We start from the raw sequence: 16,405 nt of genomic DNA on the forward strand, positions 1-16,405 counted from the left end.
CGAAACTTTCATTTGGAACAAGCAGCGAGAATGCCACGTCCATGTGATGTCGTGGGAAGCCCTCGTTGCCTTCCCGCTCCGCAGAGCCGGTGTCGAGGCCGCCGTCGTAATACGCAACGACGCCTGCAGCGCGAGCCCTCAGCAGCAGGTCACGCTCGTCAGTGCTCAAATCGCTGAAGTTGAGCCCACCATCGCGAGCCAATCTGTCGGTGTCAGGGTCCATTGCGACGAGTGTCGAAGTTTGCGTCATAGAATGAAGTACCAGATTATGGGCGTCTTGCGCTGGACCAGTTTGAGGTATAGTAGCGGCGCCTGGTGGCGGTGCGGGAAACGACATCTGGGTTGTACCAGCTTGGGTCTTATTGAGCCCTGGCTATGGCGAAGCACGTTTCTAGGCCGAGTTTTGCGTCGATTCGCACTTTTTTATGCCCTGTTGCGAGTGCGAAAAGGCTCGTCACTTCTCACGGACCATGCCGACCACGCTGCGAGCTCGCCGCAGCCTATAGTTTAACGAAAACGGACTCTCCGTGTGCCGTGGGACGTAATGCTGGGAGTAGAAGGAATTGGTGATGCCGATCCGGAGAGACCTAGCCCAGCCTCGAAAAGGCGTCACCGTCAATACTTCTGCGTCGTGGGCTGCCATGAACAAGAAGGTCTGAATCCCAACATCAGATTCTACCGTTTTCCTTCAAGGCCTCACGAAGTGGAGCGTCGGGTGCGCTGCATAGCTGCAGTTCGTCGCGCAGAGTAAGCGAAACTTCGTGCCATGCTGACTGCTTCACCTGTCTTGAAGCTTGCTTGATTATCTGCGTTCGAAATTTCGGTCTTTTGCACCTACAGTCCCGACAGCAGACCGACATAGCAGCAGGCATGGCTGGTAATTCACGATTCGAGACCCAGCCACAGCGACAATTAACAGTTCGACCGATGCGAAGTGGTGAAGTGTGTGCAAATGAGCACAAACGGTCGGGCTGATTCGATGACAATTCACTACTCCATTACGAACAGCACAGCACAGGTTAAGAGAGTTAAATGCGCTCATCCTTGATCTGAAGCCAGCACGTTGAGGCAGCGCAGCAAGGCAGTATTGATTGCAGCACATCGATGTTCGAGCGCTGTCATTAAAAGCTACATTAAGCGACCAGCGCGCAAGCTCGCGCTACAGCACGATTCGCACGTACGTGCGAGCTCATATCCCTTGCATCAGTTTAGCGTCATGCATTAAACTAAGAATTCAGGAGGCCCGCCGCTTGGCGGTATGTGGAAAGACCGCTGCCGTCGCGGCGCGTACGATCGTGTGCTCGAGCAGTTCGTACATCGCGGCGCGTATCGTCGTGTGCTCGAGCAGCTCCGTACACATGATGTCTGCTTATCACTGCTGTAGATTCATTTATAGCACGCATTGCCTCGCATTTGTGCGCCTGAATCTAGCAGCTAGCGTGCGAACCTTACCTGTAGTTCCACTTCGTACGCGACTCGCTTCACTTGCGATTGACACCGTGTTAAAACTTCGCCGCCTAATTCTTGAACGGCGTACACGTATTCGGCACTGCATAGTTCCTTGCCTTTACGCAGCGTCACACCCCTGAAAAAAATCTTCGACGCCCGATATACGCAGCAGGCCGTGCTACAACACAACCGAAAGTGGCGGGTCCATATTGTAAACGTGCTTTCCGAAGCAGACGACCGAGCTCGGTACGACCCATTTTAGGACAGAGGGCGCTTTTTAGCACCTTTCTCGCAGCGCCTCGTGGGCAATGCAAGAGCCCCATGGTAGCGCGTTTATCCTACCGCTAGCCACCATACTCCCGCTTTCGCTCTGCTGTCGGCTCTGTCTTGGCTCTGTTTCTGGCCGCGCGTTTGCGTTTTGCACAGAAAAGCTGTAGCGCCGTCTGCGGACGCCGTTCTACTCACCGATGGCGCAATGTCACTATGAGACCATGATGTCAGTACTCCTCGATCGAAGGGCGGGCGATTTGAACTGCGCTAGAGGTACGCGGACGCTTCAGAACGCATTTTCTCTTAAAATAAGTCTCTTCTTGGCACGAAACAAGCGTTTCGAGGTTTCTGGGATGGTATTTCAACCGTCCACGTTTACTTAATAGTAACCTTTAGTGTCCCTTTAAAAGCAGCTAAGGAATCGCTACGATGACGATGGTGCAGCTGCGTGCTAAACGTGTTCTCTTGCAGCGCTCGATAGTTAGGTAATTGACGCCGTCGCTACTGTAATGATTGCGCTACACGTGCCCCCTGCAAGGGCAAGGTAAAATATTTCGTGTAAAGAAAATGCCAGTAATGGTTAAAAGGGTAAACAAAAACCCGGGGCACTTCGCCGACCAAATAAAGATTTAAAAGAAAAGAAGACGTTTCGGCTCCCACACGGGAGCCTTGTTCACAGGTAAAATAAACAAAGGTGCTCGAGCAGCTCGCTTAAATAGTCTAGAGCACGTGACGCAGGCAGCACGCATACACTGACGGCAGATTGCCATCGCTCCTGTTCAGAGTGTGTGGCGTAGCCTGGATCATGAGGAAATCTTTATTTGGTCGGCGAAGTGCCCCGGGTTTTTGTTTACCCTTTTAACCATGTTTCATCCCGACCAGACGGGCTTCCGTCAAACACTGAACTTCAAAATGCCAGTAAGTTCAGTTACTTTGCAGAGGAACGATTCTTAAGTTGCTTAGGGGTTTAATAAAACTTCCATGTTTGTAAATGTTTCGCAATAGAAGGAATGTCCAAAGGAATGGGTAACAGATAAAAAGAACAGTACAGAGTAAGAATATCAACACTTCGTAAAGTCACCGGAGCTGACATTCGATATTCGTTGACATGCATGTGATTAATTGTAACTGTCTCTGGTGGAATCCGTGTGACTTAGAGGGCGCACAAGGCTCTCAGGAAGTCTTGCTTGTGATAGTGGAAAAGGAGGAGGTTCGGCTATATCGGTGCCGGTAATGTTAATCCAGCGCGGTGATCACGATGCGCCAGAGGTGGCGAGGAGGATGATGGCCGCCCTGTGAGAAGCTATCGCAAAACAGGTGTAAGCGGCATTGCAATACATACCTCTTTGTTGCCCCCGGAGAAAAAGAGGGCTGTTTTCCTGTAGTAAGTTCACGGCCACGGGACAGGGTTTGCTAAATATATGTAACCGGTGGCTCATTGGTCAGAATGCAGAGGACGCTTAAATTTGTGTTATGGTTATTGGACGCTGGCTCCGTGTATTGCCGTATGCATGATATCCGCATAAGAAATAGATTACTGAAAATGGGCACGTTTACCGCTGTTAGGCTATTCTTACTTACTTGTTGGTGTACGTGTTTGTGTATTTTGTGAGCTGAGGTGCACTTTGGCAGAATAAAACACTCTGTTTTAATGTGCAGGTCCTACTAGAGTCATCCTCCAAGTTCCTCCATGTTGCCACGGAAGGCAGGGTTTTCATCAAGAATGTAACTTTGCTACGCCCAAAGAAGTGGAAAAGAAGGAAGGAAGTTACCGAAGTACCTAATCAATGCTTCACAAAAAGTGATGTCCGTGTTGAACTACCCCAAACAGATAAAGAAGCAGATTCGTTCGCTGCAAAACAACGTAGGCCTTGTGGAAAACGTGGGGACTTCATTCGAATTTTCACCAACGTCCTAGCGGATTTGAACTCAGGGCGAGACAGCTTAGACGGAGCAGGTACGGAAATTTTCTGTCAAGCTTTGTGTAACAGCAACAACAAAATTAATAATAATAATAATAATAATAATAATAATAATAATAATAATAATAATAATAATAATAATAATAATACATTTATTAGACGTTTAATACGGTGCCCAGAAACAGCAAAGAATTTTTCTCCTGGAGCCCCTTAAAAGTAATACTATAGACAAAATGTACAGAAAATGAAGTATAAAAAAAAAACAAATACCGACAACGAAAACGGGGAAAGGGTCTAAACGGGAGGTAATAAAAAATGATTGTCTGCACATCTAGCAAACGCAAGGAATGAAGTTTACTTTAATTATAGGGTTTTACGTTCCAAAACCGCTTTCTGATTATGAAGCACGCCGTAGGGGAGGACTCTGAAAATTTCAACCACCTGGGGTTCCTTAACGTGCACCTAAATCTAAGTACGCGGGTGTTTCGGCCTTTCGCCCCCATCTAAATGCGGCCGCCGTGGCCGAGATTCGATCCCGCGACCTTGTGCTCAGCAGCCAAACACCATAGGCACTGAGCAACCACGGTGGGTAAGGATTGAAATACAACATTTGTCAATGCATCCACGATACAATTAAAATCCATCGCTTAATTACGTGACGTGGCTCAAGACAAACCCTAACGTCTCGGTGCTGCGGCAAGAATACTTAGAGAGTTATAAATGAAGCAAGGATCTTAATAACAAAAGACTGCCACAAAATTATATGTTTTAAAAACACAATACATAAACCGAACAAATTATGAAAATTGTATAAATACAACAAAATTTGAGGTAAATAAATAAAAGAGCCGGACGGCAATTCAAGAATGTCTGAAACCATGAAGCAGCAACGCTTAAACAGTTATATATAAAGCAAGGATATTATTAACAAAAGACTGCCACGAAATTATATGCTTTAAACACACAATACATAACTCGAACAAATTATGAAAATTTTCAAAATATATAAAAATTCGAGGTAAATAAATAAAAGTGCCGGACGGCAGTTCAAAAATGTCTGAAACCATGAAGCAACAATGCAAATCTAAGAACAAGGACAGTGAGTTATGAAATATATTGACGTTATGAAACTAATCCTTACGAAGACTCACCATTTTGTGGTCGGTTGAGTGATGAGGATGACTTATAGGGACATGGAAATTTGCATCAGCTACATGTATAGCTGGTGGTCATGCGCGAAATACGAAGCGTTATGCAACTGAGGAGTTCGAGGCTGGTAATGACTTCGTGAAGAAGCTTCAAAAGATACCGATGTTTAGCGCCATCAAGTCGGCAGCTGAGTAAGAAAAGTTACGAAATTATTAAAGTGCTAGAACTAGACCCACTGTCAGCGTTAGCAAAGCGATAATGATATATGTTTTAAAGCGCTTTCTAGAGCCATTCAGTCATAGTTGGTAAATTCGGGTGTAATGACGCAAGAGTGACGAAGGCTATATTGCAACACCCAAAAGACATTAGGAAATGAAATGTTAAAGCAGCGAAAGCTGCGTTAGCTTATAGCCTGTACACAAAACCGGTTCCTTCTAAAAAGCTCAACAAGTCGGTGAAGCGCACTAGCGGATGATCTTCCAGTACTGAGGAGGGGTCTAAACGTATGTGTAAGTTATAGAGATTCTGTAGAAGCTTCCGTCTCTGTGTTTCAGTGTGTGGACATGTCATAATACTGTGCATTACTCTAAGTGGTTCATGAAACTTCTAGCAATTAGTTCAGTTCAGTTCAGTTCGTTTATTCAGACATACATTGCCTGGGTTGAAAGGACTAAAAGGCAGATGAGCTCTGCCTGACTAAAGTCCCTCCACCCGTACATTTGCTCAGAAGCAGTGAGAAAAGAGAAAAACAATGGCTTTGTACATTAAAGCGCCACAAAAAGATTTTCATGAACAGAGGTAATATCGTGATTAGGCATTTTAAATTGAGTAACGGAATCACACAATAATGCAACAACAACAACACATAAGAAGCACAAACGCGTACATAATTGGCAACATATTAAAAAGTACAAAGTTTGTGCAAGCGTTATACAACATGTAACATAATTCCTAACGATGTATAACTGTTAGAAAACGCAGCAGAACACAGAGGTTATAGAACAATAAAAAGTTTTTTTTTTTTAATCAAGAACTTATTTAGGACAGAGCACCAGGACAGTAAGTACATTGTAACATTTTTCTTTAAACTGTGGATAGAAGTACAGTTTTCGATAAGTTCGTGGATATGACTATTGTTGCGGAGAAAGTTATGTATAAGGTAGAGCAATGTTTGATTACCGTAAATGGTTCTGAATAACGATATTCTAAATCGCTCGTGTCGGAGATCATAGGGAACATTAGTAGGGTAGCACTGAGCCATATAACTAGTCAATTCATTTCCAATTTCTTTGCGAATATACAAGGCGAGCTTCACATTAAAAAGTTGGTTGACAGTAAGCAATTTAGGCTTGATAAAATATGGCGCAGTGTGTTCAGTTGGTTCCAGATTTTCTATGCAGCGAACAGCTCTCTTTTGTATAATTTTCAACCTTTCAAGGTTCGTTCCTGAAGTCGTACCCCATATTAAGAGACAGTAATTGAGATGAGAATGAACTAGTGAATAATATAACTGGAGCTTTAGTCAGTTTGGTACTAGAGACCTAAGTTTATATAAGGTTATATAAGGCGAGTTTTCGTTTTGAAGTAGAAAAGTATGTGTCTGGTGTTAATGCCCAATCCGAAGTCGACATAGGATAACCTCATATAAGCGTTGCTGGTGAATGCCCGACTTCCGCTCGCATAGAAGGGGTTTTGTTGTGTGTAATTTGTTGTTTATGCATTCGCATTCTAGTGTCCACTTGATGCCAGGGCCTTATGAATCGCTCGGATACTGTATTCGTATTGAAGTGTTGTTTGCGTTATGCCTTTGTGCATTGCCATGAACGCGTGTTCTGCTGCTTCATTCCCTGGTATCTCAGCATGGCGTGGGACCAGTCAGAACCGTATGGTTCTTCTGTATTTATTACAAGTCACCATGTTTAGGATATTGCCAAGCAGGGGTTAAAACGCGGAGTTGAGGTTTAGAGCTCTGAGTGCACTTAACGAATCGGTATAAATGATAGCATTCATCTGCTTCTCGGTGGTAATTTTTTGTTTTTGCTGCCGTCCATACCGCATCAGCTTTGGCGGTAGACTGAAGAAAAATTATTTATCCGAATGCTATTGTACAAATTTTGTTATGATTCTGACACCTACGTATTCTTGTGTTTTAGAGCCATCAGTGTAAAATTCCGTGTAATTTTGATATTTTTCTTGAATAGCTCGGAATTGTAGTATCATCTGTTTTTGTGGAATGACTTTTTTTCTTTATATGTGTTTGTGTCCAATCACAAATGTGTGTAAAATTTCACCACGAGGTCATCTTGGTGGCCTTTCAGCAACCTTCAGGGCCTCATGAGGAACTTGATAAGCCTGACAGCATTATTTGTGTCCTAAGATACGTGGCCAAATCATGTTCGGTTTATTTGTGTAGTGTACCCGGGAGCAGCAATGTGTCACGATATTGTAACTTATTAGTTGTGGTGATGACCGTATTCTCAGTATAGAGGAAACTAAGTAGTGCTCTGCGGTGATGTAAGGAAGGCCCATTACAGTCAACGTATAAACTTTGGGCCGGCGATGTTCTGTAGGCACCGCTCGCCAGTCGTAGGGCATGATTATGAACTTGATGAAATCACTTAATATAGGACTGCCTAGCGTCACCGTAAACTACGCAGCCATTGTAGAGAATGCTATATACGTAGCAGGCATGTTCAGTCAGATCCCCAGTGATTGTACGATGAAAATTCGGTGTTATTTAGTGCTTTATTTGCTTTTTATTTGTGTTAGTGTGGGCCAGGAAATTCTATTTCGTGTCAAAAGTTACGCCTAAAAATTTGTAGTCTTCTTGGACCGGCAGCGTTGTACCATCCAATATGACAACTGGATTACACTGTAACCCTCGCTTCCAGGAAAAGATAACTGTAACAGTTTTATGTGTTGAAAAGGGAAATCGTTTTGTCAGCACATTGCGTGCTGACAAAATGAAACTACAAAAAACAATATATTTATTGTTTTTCGTAGTTGTCCTTGGCAGGTGGGTAGATTTGAAGCGCGCAAAGCCACTTGGAAATCCTTCACATTTGTTGATTCTACCGCGGAGGGTGGGATGATCTTTTAACAGAGTTCATTTTGACTATCAAGAGTGTCATGCTCAGAATGCAGCCTTGTGGAACGCCATTTTCTTGGGTAAATGCGCGCGAAAGTATTATGCCGAGATGTACTTGAAATGTTCTATTTGACATGAAATCACATCGACAATTTAACCTTCTGCTGGGAATTCCCAGGTCAGGCATGTCTCTTGAAATTCCATATCGCTACGTGGTACCAAACGCCTTTTCTAAATCAAAGAAAACAGCGAGACAGTGTTGTTTGTGTAGAAACGCGTCAGTATTTCATGTTCTAGTCGCACGAGATGGTCAGTGGTGGAGCAGCCCTTTTTGTATCAAGACTGGTCTATTAGGCTTCTTGTTTCAAAGATGAATGCGAGTCTTACGTTTATGACGTTTTCATAGGATTTGGCTAGACAACTTGCTAGTGCAGTGAGTCTATAGCTGCTAGGGGATGTTGCAGGTTGTACACTGATTGTGATTGGTTGTACATCCGTGGTTGTACACAGATTGTTGTACACTGCAGAACTTGCACTACAATGTAAGGTAATCGAATTCCCGCAATAGTTCGCAAACAGAACCAAGAGAGCGCATACCTCTCATTGCAACATGTTTAATGCTACCAGAAAAGTTAACCTGTAAGGTTGTATCAAACGGTGTACTGAGGTCATTATCTCATAGGACTCACATAATGATACCTGTTGTACAGAATACGAAAATCGCTTGCTGCTTTTCATGTGGTAGTGATTACTTTGGTCTTCAGCAGCATTCCAGGTCAGATTATTATCTTTGCATCGTTAGGAAAAAGAAAACAGGTCAGATTGCAGGAGGCGACAGTCATCAAGAGTAGGAATATGCCTAAATATCTTGATGTCATCAGCATATAAGGGACAAAGAATTCGAAATAGCGGAAAGAACGTTTTTAATAAAAATAAAAAGGAGTGACACTGCTGGTTGCCATTCAGGAAGACCTTTTGTCATGAACGTTAACATAACCTAATCTATAAAGACGATAATTGCGCAAAATATTCACATTTGATGAGTCAACACCAAAGTGCGTAAGCTTTAGCAGAAGCCGTGAGGGGTTGACAACTGCCAAAGCTTGGCTGAGGTTGCAGTAAATTGCGTCATCCTTGCCCCGTGAAAATACCGGTGCAGGGATCTATATCATGAAGTTACGAGATTTGTGAGTTGGACGTAGGGAAAGAAATGCATGCTGATTTGGTATGAATGAGTTCCTCAGTGTAAAACACAACTGCTCTGACGAGCAAGCTCAAAAATCTTAGACATAGCGCGAGAGGGGAAATCGGGTGATAATTCGCGACATTGATTCTACACCCAGATTGAAAAGCAGAAAAAATACTTCAACTTTTCTATATGCGACGAAAAGTGTGAGTATTCAATCTTCAAGTCCAGCTCCTGTAGATTCCCTCATTGACGTGTTCAAACGTCTGATGAACCTTTCATATTATGCACCCCATGATAAAGCGAACTCTTCTATAACCTTTCATTTGACTTTCAGGTTGCTGGTGTATTTACGCATCCGTTCGCCTTGCTTAAGAATTTGTTTGTCTTTTTCGGACTTCTTGAATGCTCTTGCGTTGTTAATATAAATTATCGCAAATAATCCTCTTTTGGTTTCAAATCATTGAAAGGCTTACATGTATGCTCCAGATGATACGCAGTTGCCCAACTCCAGCTGTAAGTTGTTACTGCACAAGTAAATATCAGAACAAAAAACTTCGTAGCTTTGCTGTCCTCCTATTCTCGAGAATTCAGCCGTCCACCAATGTATGTGCCATTGATGCCGAATGGCCTTGTCTTTGTTATGTTGTCAGCCGGGAGAGGTGCCATTTCTTGTGCCACTGGGCGGTAATGAAGTCTCCTGAATGGGATGCTTTGCTTTATAATGTATCTCACTAACTGTTGACCTCCGCAATCTAATGCTTTTTCTTTAGATGCGTCAGTGTTTCAAAAGCTCCAACGTACATCGCTATTTGGTGCGCATGAAGTACTAAAAGTTCTGCCAACCCACGTTTTGTCGGCGATACGATAGGATGCTTCCAGAAAAGCAGAAATTGCTGCATCGAAGGCTCCCTTGCACTCTTTGACGTCTTCATCGTCTCTGAAGCTGCGATGCGGTACAGGGTCATGTTGTCGTTTGTTCTGCCACTGTTTTCCAACGTCTCCTGCTCCTGTTTTAGGAGACCCAACATAGCCATTTCAATCCCTGCTGCTATTGGTGAAGCTGTTTTCGCTTCTTTCCTCATATTTCAGACATAAGACATCGGCCACGCTGCAACCAGTATTGTTTTTCTGTACGATCCGAACCTGTTAAGGTCTATTATTTTTTCCTAACTTATGGTGACAGTCACGCTTACCACGATCTCTTCTTGGCATTCATCGTGTAATTCCCGTTTTATTTCATAATAAAGCTTTCGTGGTTCACTCTCGATCCACGTGGGGCCCTTCCACCTTGTCACTGCGCAGCGTAAGTTTCATCTTAATTATCTTGTGAAATCCACAGGATTTGTTGGTCTGGTAAGCACGAGATCACGGAATCGAATCCCAGTCACGGCGGCCGCACTAAGATGGAAGCGAATTGCGAAAAAAATCGGTCCGCTTAGATTTAGGATTACATTAAAGAACCCAAGGAGGCCCAGATATCGGGAGTCTCCCATTACGGCGTGGCTCATAATCATATCGTGGGTTTCGCACACGAAACCCAAGGATTTCTTTTTTGATATCCGCAGGATTTTCTTCCTTTAGCATAACCCCATCGACTATCGTTGGACTTTCTCTTGATTTTTTTGCCATTACGAACAAACAGTTCTTTCCTATGGCTTGACTTGCTCCAACAAAGCACGATTTGAGAGTCAATTCGGAATTTCATGCTGCCTACTTTCCTGGTGAATTTATGAGTTAGGTGTCTAGCTCACCTGACAGATGCTGAGGTAGCCAATCACTCGAGTTTGCCAATGTAATTTATTTTATTGGACCGACTCTACTTTTGGGATGGGTAAATGGACTCCTTTGCTTTCATCTGAGTTTACTGTTGTTATTCGTGCTGCTGGCTACGTACACCGTTGGGCTGATATATGGAAAAAAAATTATAGTCGATGTTTTTGCTTCAGTTTGCCTGGTGCAGTCATATAAATTTTACATTGTAATTATCGAGATGCTGAAGCCTCCCTGCTAACTACTTCCATGCTATTTGGTGTTGGCTTGGTAGTGGTTAGTGCTATCTGTAGTAATAACTTGACCCTAACCAAAAATGGCGACAGAACGTCTGCAGGGTCGTACAGCCGTGCTGTAGCTTAAAGCACCTCTCATTTTGAACGTTGTCTACCATCAATGTATTCTCGCCGCGATGTGTCTTGAAAACTCAGCACGTCTTCGGCGAAGCAACATTTCAGTCCCAAAGCACTGATTCCTCCCCCTTTTCCGTTTTTCCGATCGAAATCTTGCACTTCTTTATTAAAGAGATTTCGTAGTTTGGCGTCATTTAAAGCCCATTTTCAAAAATTCATCCCCGCTTTGCGAAAAAGATGCCTCTTGCTTCTTTGCACAGTTCTGCAGCTTGTGAACATTTTTCTGCTCCCAAAAAAACCCGTCGACGTAACTTCCTTTCTGGAATTGCCAATAACAACGGGGTACTAACAACGGGGTACGGGGTACTGGCTCCGGACAGGCCGCCATTGGAATCTGAACCTGGCAACGTTCAACGTTAGAACGTTATCTAGTGAGGCGAGTCTAGCAGTGTTATTGGAGGAATTAGAGGGTAGGAAATGGGATATAATAGGGCTCAGTGAGGTTAGGAGGACAAAAGAAGCATATACAGTGCTAAAAAGCGGGCACATACTGTGCTACCGGGGCTTAGCGGAGAGACGAGAACTAGGAGTCGGATTCCTGATTAATAAGGAAATAGCTGGTAACAAAAGGAATTCTATAGCGTTAACGAGAGGGTCAAAGGTCTTGTTGTGAAACTTAATAAGAGGTAAAAATTGAAGGTGGTACAAGTCTATGCCCCTACATGCAGTCAGGATGACCAGGAAGTCGAAAGATATTATGAAGACGTGGAATCGGCGATGGGTAAAGTCAAAACAAAATACAATACACTGATGGGCGACTTCAATGCCAGGGTAGGCAAGACGCAGGCTGGAGGCAAATCAGTGGGGGAATATGGCATAGGCTCTAGGAATAGCAGAGGAGAGTTATTAGTAGAGTTTGCAGAACAGAATAATATGCGGATAATGAATACCTTTTTCCGCAAGCGCGTTAGCCGAAAGTGGACGTGGAGGAGCCCGAATGGTGAGACTAGAAATGAAATCGACTTCACACTCTGCGCGAACCCTGGCGTCATACAAGATGTAGACGTGCTCGGCAAGGTACGCTGCATTGACCATAGGATGGCAAGAACTCGAATTAGCCTAGCCCTGAGGAGGGAACGGAAGAAACTGGTACACAAGAAGCCAATCAATGAGGTAGCGGTAAGAAGGAAACTAGAGGAATTCCGGATCAAGCTACGGAACAGGTATTGGACTTTAACTCAGGAAGAGGACCGTAGTGTTGAAGCAATGAAAGACAATCTCATGTGCATCATTAAGGAGTGCGCAATAGAAGTAGGTGGTAATGCCGTTACACAGGAAACCAGTAAGCTATCGCAGGAGACGAAAAATCTGATCAAGAAACGCCAATGTATGAAAGCCTCTAACCCTACAGCTAGAATATAACTGGCAGAACTTTCTAATTTAATCAACAAGCGTAAGACAGCGGACATCAGGAACTATAATATGGATCGAATTGAACAGACTCAGGAATGGAGGAAGCCTAAAAACAGTGAAGAAGAAACTAGGAATAGGCAAGAATCAGATGTGTTCGTTAAGAGACAAAGCCGGCAATATCGTTACTAATATGAATGACATAGTTCAAGTGGCTGAGGAGTTCTATAGTGATTTATACAGTACCAGTGGCACCCACGACGATAGTGGAAGTGAGAATAGCCTAGAGGAATTCGAAATCCCACAGGTAACGCCAGAAGAAGTAAAGAAAGCCTTAGGAGCTATGCAAAGGGGGTAGGCAGCTGGGGAGGATCAGGTAACAGCAGATTTGTTGTAGGATGGTGGTCAGATTGTTTTAGACAAACTGGCGACCCTGTATACGCAATGCCTCATAACCTCGAGCGTACCGGAATCTTGGAAAAACGCTAACATAATCCTTATCCATAAGAAAGGGGACGCCAAAGACTGGAAAAATTATAGACCGATCAGCTTACTGTCCGTTGCGTACAAAGTATTTACTAAGGTAATCGCAAATAGAATCATGAACACCTTAGACTTCTGTCAACCAAAGGACCAGGCAGGATTCCGTAAAGGCTACTCAACAATAGACCATATTCACACTATCAATCAAGTGATAGAGAAGTGTGCTGAATATTACCAACCCTTATATATAGCTTTCATTGATTACGAGAAAGCGTTTGATTCAGTCGAAACCTCAGCAGTCATGGAGGCATTACGGAATCAGGGTTTAGATGAGCCATATGTAAACATACTGGAAGATATCTATAGCGGCTCCACAGCCACCGTAGTCCTCCACAAAGAAAGCAACAAAACCCCAATAAAGAAAGGCGTCAGACAGGGAGATACGACCTCTCCAATGCTATTCACAGCATGTTTACAGCAGGTATTCAGAGACCTGCAGTGGGAGGAATTGGGGATAAAAGTTGATGGAGAATACCTTAGCAACTTGCGATTCGCTGTTGATGTTGCCTTGCTTAGTAACTCAGGAGACCAATTGCAATGCATGCTCACTGACCTGGAGAGGCAAAGCAGAAGGGTAAATCTGAAAATTAATCTGCAGAAAACTAAAGTAATGTTTAACAGTCTCGGAAGAGAACAGCAGTTTACGATAGGTAGCGAGGAACTGGAAGTGGTAAGGGAATACATCTACTAAGGGCAGGTAGTGACCACGGATCCGGATCATGAGACTGAAATAACCTGAAGAATCAGAATGGGCTGCGGCGCGTTTGGCAGGCAGTCTCAAATTATGAACAGCAGCTTGCCACTATCCCTCAAAAGGAAAGTGTATAACAGCTGTGTGTTACCAGTACTCTGAAAGTTTCAGGTTCTGCTGAAATTGAGGATGACGCAATGAGCTATGGAAATAATGATGGGTGTATGTTAAGGGATAAGAAAAGAGCAGATTGGGTGAGGGAACAAACGCGGGTAAATGACATCTCAGTTGAAATCAAGAAAAAGAAATGGGCATGGGCTGGGCATGTAATGAGGAGGGAAGATAACCGATGGTCATTAAGGGTTACGGACTGGATTCCAGGGGTGGAGAAGCGTAGCAGGGGGCGGCTGAAAGTTAGGTGGGCGGATGACCTTAAGACGTTTGCAGGGACAATGTGGCCACAATTAGTACATGACTGGGGTAGTTGGAGAAGTATGCGAGAGGCCTTTGCCCTGCAGTGCGCGTAACTAGGCTGATGATGATGATGATGACGGGGTGCTGCTCTTCGATGCCATATAAATATCGCTGAATTGTGTCCGCTAGAAGAATGCTACTTCGTTCTGTCCCGAAAGTTACCCTCGGCACCGGCCATGTCTTCATCTCCGGGCGTAGCATATATTCACTGGTATTTCTTCCTACCAGAGAAAGCGCAGTCCGTCTAGATAATGTTTGTGTATCGCCACATACAGAACTGTTTTTCCAAGCCCTCCGGATGACAGTACAATCCTGTGCTGGGGAAAGTTCATTAGCAACCATGTCATGAAGTTGTTAAGGTGCGCTTGTCATTGAGGGACTTCACTGTGTTATGGATTGACGATGCGTCCGAAACGACGCGTATGTTTGTAGTGGCTCTTTCTCTCTTGATCACTGCCTAGTGCGGCGTAAAATACACGGGTTTGTTCTATAGTCTGATCGTGAAGTTTTTTCGACATTTTCTGCTACTTCTTTCTGAAAATAGTCATGTCTAGTCTTGTCGTAGGCGTGCAGGTCACCGCGTTCCTAGTACAATTTCCTACTCACCCGCTTAATCATCTTCTGTGCTGTTGGCTTGTTGTTAACCAGTGTTACGCCCTCCTTCCATGGTACCCGCACTTGATATCTTCCTGCCTTGACATCCATAGTTTCTCTGACGTATTATAGCACACGGTGATTGTAAATTGATTCTTCATGATGTTATTGCTTTACAAATTCCAGAACTTCTGCATGACGGTCATCTCGCAGTTCGCAGTAATCTTGAGCATGATAACCTCAACTATTTCAGTGGCGTAGAACTTATCATCATCAGGAGCAGCAGCAGGCTGGATACACCCACTGCAGGACAAAGGCCTCTCCTGTACTACTCCAACAACCCCGGTCGTGTGCTAATTGTGGCCATGTTGTCCCAGCAAACTCCCTAATCCTCTCCGCTTACCGAACCTTCTGCTGCCCCCTGGTACACTTACCTGCTCTTGGAATCCAGTCCGTAACCCATAATGGCCGTCGGTTATCTTCCCTCCTTATTACATGTTCTGCCGAAGCCCATTTCTGCAGAACAGCATGAGGGCCATGGCATTGGTGTTAGGACGAGGGGTTCGAATTCCGCGAAGGCCGCCAGCGACGTGAAATATGGCCGATACGGCCACAAGTGAAGCATATAGGCCTGTCGTCTGGAGTACGCGATTCGGCCGGGTTGCGATACCGCGCTGGGGCATTCAGGCTGCAGGTGCGTATGTGCTGGACGGAGTGTAGTCAGGGCGATTAACTGAGCAGACGTTGGTCCAGCCAACCTTGGCCAATTCTTGGCGCACGATGGAATGGATCAATGAGACGGTAGCCTGGCGATTGTCGGGGGCATGGGCTTGGGTTGTGACAGGAGATGAGGCTTCTATTTCATGTCGGTTGATATGTAGGATGTCCTCAAAGCGACTGGGCTTGGGTGGACTGCGGCGGTTTTCGCAGGTGGACGTAGCAACCGTGTTGGGAATGCGGGGAAATGGCTGGGCAATGCGGCGACCCTTGGTTTCTTCAAGCCACTGGCATTCGGTAATAATGGCTTGCACAGTGGAAGAATTCTTGAGCACAAGATGATGGAAGGCGTCATCTGCTATGCCCTTAATGACAAGTGCAAACTTATCAGGTTCGGAGATCTTCGGATCCACTTTGCGGCACATAGCGAGCACGTCCTAGATGTGCGTGAGGTAGGATTCAGTGCATGTCTGGTCACGCGCAGCGAGGGCCTTTTGGGTGGCGCGCTGACGTCGAACAGGCTTGCCAAACAAATCGTTGAGCTTCTGTTTGCAAATGTCCCAGCTGGTAAGTTCCTCCTCGTGGGTCTGCAACCAGACGTGCGCCGTGCCCACGTGGTAAAATATCACATTAGCGAGCATGATGGCCTAGTCCTAGTTGCTGCTGGCGCTCACGCGCTCATATAGTTGAAACCATTCTTCAACGTCAGTGTCGTCAAGGCGGAAAAGGTTCCTGGGTCGCGGGGTTGTACTAGAATGACGGTGGGCGTGGGTGCCGATGGGCCCG

The 16,405-nt window shown here is 44.7% G+C and overlaps 1 protein-coding gene across 3 annotated transcripts in view; it reads left to right on the forward strand.

Annotated features, from left to right (window-relative positions):
• LOC139061299 (calcium-activated chloride channel regulator 1-like) overlaps nt 1-16,405 on the forward strand; it is a 332,028-nt gene that overhangs the window by 111,616 nt on the left and 204,007 nt on the right. For all 3 annotated transcript variants that reach the window (XM_070541075.1, XM_070541076.1, XM_070541074.1), the window contains one exon: nt 3,379-3,676. In XM_070541075.1, the coding sequence (XP_070397176.1) occupies nt 3,379-3,676 (298 nt within the window). The remainder of the gene's footprint in view (nt 1-3,378; nt 3,677-16,405) is intronic.

The sequence above is a fragment of the Dermacentor albipictus genome, chromosome 6 (genome assembly GCF_038994185.2).
Source record: "Dermacentor albipictus isolate Rhodes 1998 colony chromosome 6, USDA_Dalb.pri_finalv2, whole genome shotgun sequence".
Lineage (NCBI taxonomy): Eukaryota > Metazoa > Arthropoda > Arachnida > Ixodida > Ixodidae > Dermacentor > Dermacentor albipictus.